This window comes from Entelurus aequoreus, linkage group LG13 (genome assembly GCF_033978785.1).
Source record: "Entelurus aequoreus isolate RoL-2023_Sb linkage group LG13, RoL_Eaeq_v1.1, whole genome shotgun sequence".
Classification (NCBI taxonomy): domain Eukaryota; kingdom Metazoa; phylum Chordata; class Actinopteri; order Syngnathiformes; family Syngnathidae; genus Entelurus; species Entelurus aequoreus.
Window position 1 is genome coordinate 37,830,435 of NC_084743.1, and position 13,966 is coordinate 37,844,400.

The 13,966-nt window shown below is 39.4% G+C and overlaps 1 protein-coding gene across 2 annotated transcripts in view; it reads right to left on the bottom strand.

The window, feature by feature from the left end:
- Positions 1–368: 368 nt before the first annotated feature.
- tyw5 (tRNA-yW synthesizing protein 5) overlaps positions 369–13,966 on the bottom strand; it is a 14,769-nt gene continuing 1,171 nt past the window's right edge. The window contains exons 2-8 of one of the 2 annotated variants that reach the window (XM_062068550.1): positions 9,086–9,240; positions 8,935–9,004; positions 7,274–7,318; positions 7,075–7,212; positions 1,052–1,139; positions 865–981; positions 369–810 (exon numbers count right to left, since the gene is read on the bottom strand). In XM_062068550.1, the coding sequence (XP_061924534.1) occupies positions 506–810; positions 865–981; positions 1,052–1,139; positions 7,075–7,212; positions 7,274–7,318; positions 8,935–9,004; positions 9,086–9,240 (918 nt within the window). In that variant the 3' untranslated portion in view covers positions 369–505. The remainder of the gene's footprint in view (positions 811–864; positions 982–1,051; positions 1,140–7,074; positions 7,213–7,273; positions 7,319–8,934; positions 9,005–9,085; positions 9,241–13,966) is intronic. The other variant, XM_062068551.1, reaches the window with a different exon arrangement.

The window sequence follows — 13,966 nt, forward strand, 5'->3', positions numbered from 1 at the left end:
GAAAGTGTTAAAAATAAAACCATCAAAAGCCATCTGCTTTTGCATAAAGATAAGTTAGGTTAAATGAAAATATTATTATTATCTATCTTACGGTATATCAAAAATAATTTGAGCAAAATTTAATTGAAATATTGTCGGTGTGGCCCTCCAGCAGTGCTCGGGTTGCTCATGCGGCCCCCGGTAAAAATTAATTGCCCACCCCTGTCCTAAGAGAACTAATCCAGTCCACATGCGAATGTCCAACGAAGGGGGCCTATTTAATTATGTGCTCAAACTGAAATACTACTATTTACTTAAACTGGTGGTCTGCTTTCTCCAAGATGAATATAAACATTCACTATATGCAACACATAATATGAGTTAATTAATTTACTTCAATAGAGATCATACTTTTGATATTAAAATTTAAAAAATTATTTTTCTGGAAGGTATCATATTTTTCTCAGGTAGAACTTTTGTGTACTTTGTACAAGAGTTCTGTTAGTATAACTTCATCTTCCATGAGTCAAATGTGATCCAGGTTTGAGGAGCAGCTGGCTTTTGTCATCATGGTTTTTGATTGACAGCCAAAGAAGGTACGCTTCTGTATTTGCTGAATCATTCGACGTCCATAGAAGTCGCGGTACTCGGGTGGAAGTTCTTCCAGGTGGTGCAGTGCTCGCTCCAGACTTTGAAGGGCTCGACTTGCAGCCACCGGGTCTTTGTTACCATAAGGGTCCTTCTTGTCGTAGCGGTCTTCTGGCAGCTGGCGCCAGAAGATGTTGACAGCAACACCAAAGTGGAGTGCAAGCGTGTTATGGAACCACAGCGCTGCAAGAAGAAGTACCTCAGAGAGTGTTTGCAAACTGGAATGAATGTTCTTACCAGGAATGAACAGCACATCTCCAGGCTCCAACGTACACTCGTACCTCACTGCCTTTAGGAAATCAGGAAACAGGTTTTGGTCTGGCGAGTCAATGTCTACCACCTCTGATTTGTCTCCTAGCACCCAGTAACAATAAAACATTACACTACATTCAAAGACAGAACCTTATAATGTACCTCTACCTGCCTGACATATACAGGTGCAAAGCATCCTGGGGGCTGTAGAGAACCACCCTCTTCCTGCCAGTCACCTGAGCCAGAAGGTTATCCATTACCTGAAAAATTATGGATAACTTTAAGAATGTTATTACCCAAAATAATATGGATCACTTTAAGAATGATATAAAGTGTCATGATCCGTTGGTTTAGTTTGGTATTTCCTCAGTTGTTGTTTATTTCTGTTTCAGCACCCTTTTTTTGTTTTCTTAGTTGCCATGGGTGCTGATTTTCGTTACCTGGCTCTGATTTGTGGTCGGGATGCTCACCTGCTCCCGGTCCCTAATCAGAGAACTATTTACTATAGGGCGCATTAAAGGAGTCATATATATTTTTTTTTTTTCTAAATTAAAAACACTTCCTTGTGGTCTACATAACATGTAATGGTGGTTCTTTGGTCAAAATGTTGCAAAGATTATGTTTTACAGATCATCTTCAAGCCGCTTTCTGACAATCGCTTCCGGATGCGCCGTTTTGTGGGCGGTCTTATTTACGTGGCTCACCTTCTGCAGCGTCTTTGCCCCGTCATCTTTGTTGTAGCGGTGTAGCGTGCAAGGACGGGAGTGGAAGAAGTGTCAAAAGATGGAGCTAACTGTTTTAATGAAATTCAAACTTTACTTAAATCAATAACAGAGCAGCATCTCCTCATCCGGAAACAACAACAAATGTGTCCCGTGAAAAACCGTCCGACCGGAACTCTAATAACTAAAGTTCCTTGGATGAATAGTATAAACTCACTACACAGGTATGTTTTAGCACTTTCATGGCGAGTTTACTGACAGATATAAGAAAGTACTTTACACTACTCTATATTAGAAATGGCAACAGCAGAGGATGAAAGTCACATAAGAAGATAGAGTAAAAGAAGAAGCCTATCGACTATGTTGTCGGCACGGACTACAAAGGCGGACGCGCGCAATTTTTCAGGATTTATGAAGATCCCAAATACAGATCAGCAGGTACCAGAAGGTAAGAAAAGTTGCTTTTGCATAATATTGCGAAACAAAACGCCAGATAATATGTCTTACCTTATACACCAGACCTGGGCATTCTGCGGCCCGCGGGCCGCATCCGGCCCTTTGTACGTCCCTGTCCGGCCCGCGTGAGGCCAATTATAAATTACAAAATAAATTTATTCGAGTGTGCAATACAACGGTGCTGCTTTTGTTTTGAAAAGCGTTATTTGTATTACTTCCGTGCGGACGTATGCTCGTGCGCGCAGCGGCAATCACAAATACAAAATAAATTAAAAAAAAACATCTTTGTCGTGCGTGCAATACAACTGTGCTGCTTTTATTTTGAAAAGTGTTATATGTGCGTATGTCCTGTGAGGGAAGGCGCACAGCGACAAGTGATGCCCGGTTATCCCCGAGACGCTAAAAAGAGAAAAGTTGATGACAAATGGCGTGTTTTAAAAAAGACATGGGCTGCCAAGTAAAGGTAAAGCCGTGTGCTTATTTGTGGTACACACGTTGCTGTCTTTAAAGAATATAGTGTAACGACCTGCTGAAGTAGATGTTGTCTTCTTGAGTTGCGTAAATGAGAAGTGAGGAGACATGCGTGTGGAAGGAACGAGATGTTGAGCTGTGTTAGTATAGCTCGCTCAATAAAAGTTTAAAAAGAGCGTCAGACTTCGTGTGCACTTCTTCTGGACGCTACAATTGGTGTCAGAAGTAAAACTTTGCGCATACTGCACTGTTTGTGTGCTACTTCATCGGGAGGTACGTGCCACGTGAGGAGCTCGCTGCAAAGAGAGAGAGAGAGAGACAGAGAGAGAGAGACAGAGAGAGAGAGCGCTCGGGTTTACAGGTGCAGCCACGCTGCTTGCCACGGGGGGAATTCCGCCCTCAATGAAGACTCCCAGGTTTGATGGCAAGGCGAACTGGGAGGCATTTCATCCCACTTGTGACATCAATTGTAGCGTCCAGTAGAAGTGCACACCAAGTCTGACGCTCTTTTTAAACTTTTATTGACCAACCTATACTAACACAGCTCAACTTATCTCGTTCTTTCCAAAAGGAAAACCAATCCTCACTCCTCATTTCCGCAACAGCAACGCTTCTTCCTTCTTCGCCAATCACCTTACAGGCGTGCTACGTTCACAACAAAGAGGATGCAGGATGAAGTGACAGAAATTGAAATGTTTGTATTGTAATATACATCAGGAAGTGTTGTGTAAGAAGTGTTAAAAATAAAACCATCAAAAGCCATCTGCTTTTGTATAAAGATAAGTTAGGTTAAATGAAAATATTATTATTATCTATCTTACGGTATATCAAAAATAATTTGAGCAAAATTTAATTGAAATATTGTCGGTGTGGCCCTCCAGCAGTGCTCGGGTTGCTCATGCGGCCCCCGGTAAAAATTAATTGCCCACCCCTGTTATACACATACCCTAATAATACTTTTATGTTTAATGCGCCGACAATCCACCAAGCGGTTCGGCTTCATAGCTTACCAAAGTCGTACTAAAACATTTTGATAGATATTTGAGGGCCGTGTGTATGTTCTATATTTTCAATGGAACATATAACATGTTGGTGTTGTTTACTTGAGTGATATTGCCATTACACCTCTTACCACGTATCGCTCATGTTTGACTGCCATCTACTGGTCACACTTATCATTACACCATGTACCATATAAAATTGCATCGAGGTCGGTGAGCAAAACCAGAATTATTCCGTACATTATGCGCACCGGGTTATTAGGCGCATTGTCGAGTTTTGAGGGGAAAAAAAGGATTTTAAGTGCGCCTTACAGTACCTCAAATAATATAAACCACCTTAAAAAAGTTATTACCTGAAATAATACATACCAACTTAGAAATGTTGTTATATAAAACAAAATAAACCACCTGAAGAATGTTTATAAATGTTACCATTCATCCAGGTCATTGTCATCTCAGGGCATTCAATCGACCGCAACTGGACTGTTTGATTTGTTTTAGAAGACTTTTGCAGCTCATCCGAGTAGGCTTCATCAGTTAGTGCTCATAGACTTAGATTGGTCGGATCTAGTCTAGCGGATGGTGTCAAAACCCCAAATATTTATACTCCAAAAAACAGGAGGGTGAGGCACCACAAATTTCCACGATCAGTTCACTCTTAATACATCTCACCTTTGTCGTGAAAAAGGCCGTACGCCAGGTTTTTGAGCCTACACAGTAGGGCTGGGCGTTATGGAGGAAAAAGTATATATCGATATATTTTTACTTAAACTCGATATTCGATATATATCTCGGTATATATTCCGGTGAAAGTATACATATAAAGATATTTATTTTGACAACTGTACTGTAAACAGTCAGTGGCACTTTTATTAACCCAGTTAGTCAATATAGGTATTAACAGCACAGAAAATAAACTGTTTAAGTAGCACATAATTAAATAACATAACTAAAATAGAAAAATATTCTTTATACGTAAAATAAATAACATAGCTGTGCAAATAATACAAAATGTATCAAACTCAGAACAAAAATAAGCAGGCAGACACTTTTTAATTCCTAGTCGACGATGTAATGGACTGTCACGCACGTACAGTTCTGGTCAGCGCCAAGTAAGTGACTTAACTTAATTGTGCGGCTATGATCTTCCTCACTTCGGCATACATTTTTGGCAGCATTTCTCGTGTGAAATATGCCCGGCTTGGCAACTCGTGAACAGTTTTGATTTGGGCTTACATGGTTAACCACTCAAATTAATGTTTTATCCAGACGCATACATTTGTCCAAATGTGGCAAAGTAGACGCATTGTGGGTTTCCTGGACGCCGTCTACATCACTAAAAGAAAAATCTAAAGAAGATAATCCCTCTGCCAAATCGCCCGCTTGAATATTTCCTCTTCTCCTCTCCGACGCTCTCGTCGTCATTTGGGATGTCGCAAATTCCCTTTCTGGTTCAATGACCCGCCCTATCTTGCCTCTGATTGGCCTGTCCCTAATGTTTTGCTCTAATCTCAACCAATCTCAACTATTACTCATCATAGTAAACAACCAACCAATCATGGATGTTCGTATGCGTGCAAGCACGTCTTGGAAGGAGGAAAGGGAAGGGTTTAGTAACCCATGGAGTTTTGAGAGGGAGTGGGAAACGAGGGGAGAAGCAAGGTACACAACAAATATTAAAATGTTTGGTCATTTTAAAGGCCTACTGAAACCCACTACTACCGACCACGCAGTCTGATAGTTTATATATCAATGATGAAATCTTAACATTGCAACACATGCCAATACGGCCGGGTTAACTTATAAAGTGCAATTTTAAATTTCCCGCTAAACTTCCGGTTGAAAACGTCTATGTATGATGACGTATGCGCGTGACATCAATTGTTGAAACGAAAGTATTCGGACTCCATTGAATCCAATACAAAAAGCTCTGTTTTCATCTCAAAATTCCACAGTATTCTGGACATCAGTGTTGGTGAATCTTTTGCAATTTGTTTAATGAACAATGAAGACTGTAAAGAAGAAAGTTGTAGGTGGGATCGGTGTATTAGCGGCGGACTACAGCAACACAACCAGCAGGACTTAGACTTGGATAGCAGACGCGCTAGCCGACGCTAGCCGCCGACCGCACGGATGATCGGGTGAAGTCCTTCGTCGCGCCGTCGATCGCTGGAACGCAGGTGAGTACGGGTGTTGATGAGCAGATGAGGGCTGGCTGGCGTAGGTGGATAGCTAGTGTTTTTAGCATAGCTCTGTGAGGTCCCGTTGCTAAGTTAGCTTCAATGGCGTCGTTAGCAACAGCATTGTTAAGCTTCGCCAGGCTGGAAAGCATTAACCGTGTATTTACAGGTCCATGGTTTAATAGCATTGTTGATTTTCTGTCTATCCTTCCAGGCAGGGGCTTATTTCTTTTGTTTCTATATGCAGTTAAGCCCGATGCTATCACGTTAGCTCCGTAGCTAAAGTGTTTCGCTGATGTATTGTCGTGGAGATAAAAGTCACTGTGAATGTCCATTTCGCGTTCTCGACTCTCATTTTCAAGAGGATATAGTATCCGAGGTGGTTTAAAATACAAATCCGTGATCCACAATAGAAAAAGGAGAGAGTGTGGAATCCAATGAGCCAGCTTGTACCTAAGTTACGGTCAGAGCAAAAAAAGATGCGTCCTGCACTGCACTGTAATCCTTCACTCTCACGTACCTCATCCACAAATCTTTCATCCTCGCTCAAATTAATGGGGTAATCGTCGCTTTCTCAGTCCGAATTGCTCTCGCTGCTGGTGTAAACAATGGGGAAATGTGAGGAGACTTTCAACCTGTGACGTCACGCCACTTCCGGTACAGGCAAGGCTTTTTTTAATCAGCGACCAAAAGTAGCAAACGTTATCGTCGATGTTCTCTACTAAATCCTTTCAGCAAAAATATGGCAATATCGCGAAATGATCAAGTATGACACATAGATCTGCTATCCCCGTTTAAATAAAAAAAATTCATTTCAGTAGGCCTTTATTGTGAAATAAATTATATCGATATTACGATAATTTCTTAATTCGTATCTTGTTTAAAAATAGATCGAGCCATACTACACACATTTAATACATAAGGCCCTTGGTGTCATCTGGAATCATGAGCTATGAACTTAGTCTAGCTCTGGCAGACAACAGTCTGTGATCCACTGAACTATATTCACCACTCGGGTTAAGTCCTTTCTCCCTTGTGCAGTGCAGCTGCCGTACCAAACCGTCGCGCTTAGACATAGGATGCTTTTTTTTTTTTGCATGTTATCTTTTACCCGCAATAATATAAACCACCTTGAGAATGTTATTTGTTATTACTTGAAATAATATAAACCACCTTAAAATTGTTATTAACTGAATTAATATAAACCATTTTAAGAAGTTATTTTTTTTAATAAGTAATATTATTAAGAATGCTATTTATTATATTAAGTAATATTAGTAAGAATGCTATTATTACAATAAGTTATGTTATTCCTGTTAAGAAATACATCTTCTGGTGACTTCTTTCTTTGTTGACAAGACTCACGTCGTAGTGTGTCCACAGCTGAAGACCACAGGAGCTGATGCGGAAGACACTGGAGAAAAACTGATGGTCATCAAAGAAATTAGGGAGATAGAAGTCTTCTGTTAACTCTGGGAATTGTTTGCTGAGGTCAGCAGGTTCCTACGAAGACAAAGTGTGCACTTAATAAAAAAAATCTCAACATCTGGATCCATCTTAATACCTTTCGAACATCTTCTCCCAAAGATCGAAGATAATAGCTCTCATCCTAAAATAAAACACAACGTTATTGCAATATTTACTTTCTACATAGTAGTATGACATATAATAGGGGTGTCAAACTCAAATACAGAGTGGGCCAAAATTTAAAACTGAACAAAGCCGCGGGCCAAGGTTGAACAAATTAACCTTTTTGATAGGGACCCAAACACGTTTTGCAATAAATATTGAACAAGCAAGGCTTATATAACTTTATAGTGACATGCAAAATCGAGTTTCAAATAATAATAATAATAATTAAAAAATATCAATGGCACATCAAATACAATTTAAATAAAAATTGAATGCCTCTTTTCTATTTGCAGCCTTCTGAGGTAAATATCAACATTAACTTTTTCCACAGGCTAATACATTTGAAAATAAAATAATGAATAAAACCATTCAGGACTTTAAACTGCTCAGTTTGCAACACACTGATCTAATCTGATGTGCCCAAGCCAGATACCTGCCATCTTTTCTTGGATTCTAGTTCATTAATGTCGGGGCTCAGGCTTTGAGCTGAGGCATCCCTCATTAACGAACGAAGGTGTTCATCAGTCACTATATCTCGTATTCCACAGTCTTGGGGGCGTGCCTTACAGGCACTGCTTTTAACGTCCTCTACGAGCTGACGTCACGTCCGCTTTTCATCCCTTCTAACAACGTGCCCGCCCAGTCCCAAGATATGAGCGGCTCCTGTACGCACACACACACACACACGTAAATGCAAAGCATACTTCATCAACAGCGATACAGGTTACACTGAGAGTGGCCGATAAGCAACTTTAACATTGTTAGAAATATACGCCACACTGTGAATCCACACCAAACAAGAATGACAAACACATTTTGGGAGAACATCCGCACAGTAACACAACATAACAAATACCCAGAACCCTTTGCAGCACTATCTCTTCCGGGACGCTACAATATACAACCCCCCCACCCCCCTCCACCACCCCACACACACACACCTTATAGCGTCCCGGAAGAGTTAGTACTGCCAAGGGTTCTGGGTATATGTTCTGTTGTGTGTATGTTGTGTTACTGTGTGGATGTTCTACAGAATTGTGTTTGTCATTGTTGTTTGTTGTGGATTCACAGTGTGGCGTATATTTCTAACAATGTTAAAGGTTTTTATACTGGCACCCTCAGTGTAACCTGTATCGCTGAAGATCAAGTATGCATTTACTTCTGTGTGCGTGCCAAAGCCGCACATATTATGTAACTGAGCCAGCAATCGTTGGACTGGATGAAAAGGGGACGTTACAGTTCTCGGGAGGGGCACTGAAATTTGGGAGTCTCCCGAGAAGTATGGCAAGTATGAGAATTAGCGGTGTACCGCGGCACCGCCGCTGTATTATAATCGGTGGGCCAGCTCTAGTGTTAATTTGATATCACCTCACGGGCCAAGTGAAATTGCACGGCGGGCCAAATTTGGCCCGAGGCCAGAGTTTGACACCCATGACATATATACTATTGTATAGTACCTGTGGATCTACTACAAGAGCAATTTGTACAACAATAATACCTGAATATTTGATATTATAGGTACTTAGTACTTTATAGAATATTCAGCAAAATATGACATTTAAGAGTACTTGTTAGAATTACATAAAGATGTACCTCACACAGGAAGAAGTCTGAGTGTTTCTTCTCAGATGCCCTCTTCACAAACTCATTGAATGGAATTGTCCTGTCAACATGAAGAATTGCAAGTACGTATGAGGTACTAACAAAATTTTAAATGTTTGAGATAGATAAAGGTGGGATTCACCTGTACACAAAGTTTTTCTGCAGGAAGTTCATCTGTGGTACTGTACAAACATGTATCTTCACCTCCTTATCGCCACCTTTTTGTCCAAGGTACTCAACTGTCCATTTTCCCATACATGGACCCAAACACACACCTCTCAGCACTGCTGGTTCACGCTACAATATATTGACACTACATGTTATATATCGGACATTTAAAAATCTATATTACAAGTACTGGATAGTTAGATGTACATACTAGACATTTAAAAACATATTTAATACATGTACTGAATTGTTAAAACATGTATGTTAACATGTATATTTAAAATGTGTATGTTACACATATATTTAAAACATATATATTTAATGTACTGTTTTGTTAAAATGTTTATGTTACATACTAGACATTTAAAAACATCTATATTACATGTACTGGATTGTTAAAAAGTGTGTGTTACATTACAGGACATTTTACAACATGTATGTATTTTACATTACTAAATGTGTATATTACATGTAAATTCAAAATGTGTTTGTTGGATTACTATTCATTTAAAAATGTTTATGTTAACTGTTTACCCATGTCATGTTTGGTATATGGTTTATCTCACTACCAGAGTTACTTATTTATTTTATCGATGTAACTCCACTAAAGCGAGTTAATGTATTCACATATACCTTGGTCTATTGAACAAACATGACCTTATTTTTAAAGGAGAACAGCACTTTTTTTTTTAATTGTGCCAACTGTTCACAATAATTATGAGAGACAACAACACACGTCTTCTTTTTTAGTATTTTTAAAAATGATAAAAAACGCTTAGAAGATGCAGCTAATGGGAGTCACCGTTGTAGCTTTTCAAAGCCCTCTAAAACAACTTCAAAACCCTCCATCAACATTTTGTATACACACTGCAAGTTTATATATAATGTAATAACAGACACATTCATAACAATATGCAGGCATGTGATTTGACCACAATGAAAAAGACTGAAAAAATTTCCGGGGGTCTGGGGGACGAAGGCCCCCAGCCAGGTCCAGGTTTTTCACCAATTTAACATGCTAAAATTAACAAAGACAGCACCATTTGAAGAAAATGTTTTAGTGTTTAAAGACATGAAAACATCATTAATAGAACATACATAACCCAATTATAATAATGAATCACTGTATATGGTTCAGTCCCAACAGTATTTAGTCACTAATATCTTGTGTTCATTTCACATCCACAGGTGTCACATTGATCAGTGATATTATTTACAGTTTATTTACAGTATTACCACATTACTTCAGTTCACTTCACACATTAGCTTTCTCGGAGAGCCCTAACATGAGCCTTCCTTGCAAATTTCTGAGCAGCCTGCATTTTCCTTTTGGTCTCTGCTTTTGTAGCTTCTTTTTTGGATTTTTGGATAAATATAACAAAATACCAAATGTAAACATTTCATTCTTTTCGCCAAAATAGGATATAAATTTATGAAAATAATCAAACAGGTTTAGTATTGTTTACTCATATTTGAAAATAGGAAATAATAATAATGTGAGGACACAGACATATTGCATGAAACAAGTGTGAAAATATTTACCTTCAAGATTGTTACACCACTGACAATAGTTTCAAGAGACTACATAAGAACTTAATATTACAAAATAGCATTATATGCAAATTTATTTCAAAAAATTGTTAACTGGAGTCAATAATGCGACTCTTTGAATTTCTGTCATTTCATAATATATTTTCACGTGGCTTTTTATTTTTAGAAAAACCCATTTATATTTCGCAAAGCAATAATTGGTTAATATTTAAAACAAACATGCGTATTTCGCAAGTAAATATTTTTTAGCTTACCTCATTATTAACAACCCTGTCTGCAACTGAAGTGGGTTGTGGGTGGATCTTTCCTCTCGATGTCACTTTCGGTTGACATCCAAAAGTACCAGCTAGTGAAAAGTTCGTTTTCCTTGCTTCAAGTTGTTTCATATGTTTTTGGCGTTTCGCATGTACTTCCAAAGCCTTGAAACCTTGTGATCCATAGTCAATATTATCATGACACCACGTGCACAAAACCTTTCCGGGACGAGCGATTTTCCGAATAAAATCACCGAACAAAGTCGTAACTTCCTTCTTCCCAACAGTATCAGTGATTTCCCTTTCCATCCAGTCCCATCGAAACTTATTTTTGACATGTTTATCAATTTCTTTTACTCGTAAAGCGTCCTTTCTCTCGAGAACCGACATCGTTTACATATGGAAAATGGCGGTAATAACCATTATGAAAGATGACGTTATTAACGTCATCATTCATAACAGATGTCCTGATTGGTCACAAGGAACATATCGACCAATCAACTACGGCGTAATATAAACTACGTCTCGAATCTTGATTTAGGGTCGGAAAAAAAAACGGAAAAACGGGAGATCTTTTTTTTTCCCCCCCCGAGATTAAAAAAGACGGAATTCCGACTTTAGACGGAAAAATCACATGCCTGAATATGTAATATGTTCAATAATTTTTTTTTGGTCATTTTAAGCATGCGGAACATATTTCCTCAGCACATTTATTTTCGTTTCCATGGCAGCGCACTTCTGACTTCCGGTAACAAAAGTGTGTTCTACTTCCGGAAACAAATGCGAGTGTCTTCTAATCACGGCACACTTGGTAACAGACAACAAAAATGACTATTTTTGACAAATAATGATTAACAACCTTATCTTTTTTAAGTTTAATATATGGAAGATGAACTACTGGTTATAGAAGCAAGCATGAGGAGAGAACTTTGGACCAGACGGAAACCGAGAGAGTGAGGTCGGCGCGACTTTGACGTGGTAAACGTGGAACTTGGAGCCATGCTATTTTGACATAAATTGATTGCTTACCCAAAATAAACTGGAAAAAACATCCACAGCCAGCTTGGAACAAAAAGACCACTGTCCATTGAGTAAGTCACTAAAATATTGATCATGATACAAACAGTCATGCATGTTATTACAACTACAGTGCATACGCTGTGGAGCTAGCTGTGTACAGACAAACCATGAAATGTGGGCTGATACATTACAGATACTGTAATTTGATTGTACATGTTTTTCAGCCTGTACAGATTGGTGTCCTATCGCATTGTGTTCTGCATTACAAACTCTAAAGCAATTTGGTTTATGATGTAGAAGCTAGTTTATATTTTGCCGTAGTTAGCTTACGGCTAATGCCGCAGCATGCCGGCATGTTGTTACGCTGGAAAATTAGTTCCTCCGTGTTCGCTCTAACAATAACAATGTCGCTAAAGCTTGGATATTATACAGGTTACAGAACATAAATTAAGTATTGTTGGCGGGTTTTGAATGATTTTTTAAAGCGATTTAGAGGAAGAATTGATTGCTCCCATTAGCTGCAATGCTAACCACCTAAAACGAGACAATTTTTACAAATTAAGATGCAAAAAAACTGTAGTCTTATTGTCTTTCATAAGGATTGTGAACGACAGGCAAAATTCCAAAAAAGTGCTGTTCCGCTTCAAATTACATATTGAATTAATTTGTAAGAAAATTTGGGTTGCTCTACAGAGCAATAAATTGTTTTTCATTTCAAGTCAGAAAAATAATAATTTCACAATTGTTACTTTCATACTAGATTATGCTGACGTTGTCAACCAAAACACCACTGACTAGATCCTTAAAGGCCTACTGAAATGATTTTTTTAAATTTAAACGGGGATAGCAGATCCATTCTATGTGTCATTTCGCGATATTGCCATATTTTTGCTGAAAGGATTTAGTAGAGAACATCGACGATAAAGTACGCAACTTTTGGTCGCTAATAAAAATAGCCTTGCCTGTACCGGAAGTAGCGTGACGTCGCATGTTGAAGGGCTCCTCACATTTCCCCATTGTTTTCAATGCAGCGAGAGCGATTCGGACCGACAAAGCGACGATTTCCCCATTAATTTGAGCCAGGATGAAAGATTTGTGGATGAGGAATGTGAGAGTGAAGGATTAGAGTGCAGTGCAGGACGTATCTTTTTTCGCTCTGACCGTAACTTAGGTACATTGGATTCCACACTCTCCTTTTTCTATTGTGGATCACAGATTTGTATTTTAAACCACCTCAGATACTATATCCTCTTGAAAATGAGAGTCGAGAACGCGAAATGGACATTCAGTGCCTTTTATCTCCACGACAATACATCGGTGAAGCACTTTAGCTACGGAGCTAACGTGATAGCATCGGGCTTAACTGCAGATATAAACAAAAGAAATAAGCCCCTGACTGGAAGGATAGACAGAAGATCAACAATACTATTAAACCCTGGACCTGTAACTACATGGTTAATGCTTTCCAGCCTGGCGAAGCTTAACAATGCTGTTGCTAACGACGCCATTGAAGCTAACTTAGCTACGGGACCTCACAGAGCTATGCTAAAAACATTAGCTATCCACCTACGCCAGCTCTCATCTGCTCATCACGACCCGTGCTCACCTGCGTTCCAGCGATCGACGGCGCGACGAAGGACTTCACCCGATCATCGATGCGGTCGGCAGCCCGGGGACGGGAGGAAGTCAAGGTGAGGACAGCGGTGCGGCGGCGGGCGTTGTAGCTTTCAACGACACCCCGGCCGCCATCAGAGTCGGCAAGAAACATATATTTCCCCCAAAGTTACGTACGTGACATGCACATAGAGACACGCACGTACGGGCAAGCGATCAAATGTTTGGAAGCCAAAGCTGTAGTCACGGTAGCGCGTCTGCTATCCAACTAAGTCCTCCTGGTTGTGTTGCTGCAGCCGCTACTAATACGCAGATCCCACCTACAGCTTTCTTCTTTGCAGTCTCCATTGTTAATTGAACAAATTGCAAAAGATTCACCAACACAGATGTCCAAAATACTGTGGAATTTTGCGATG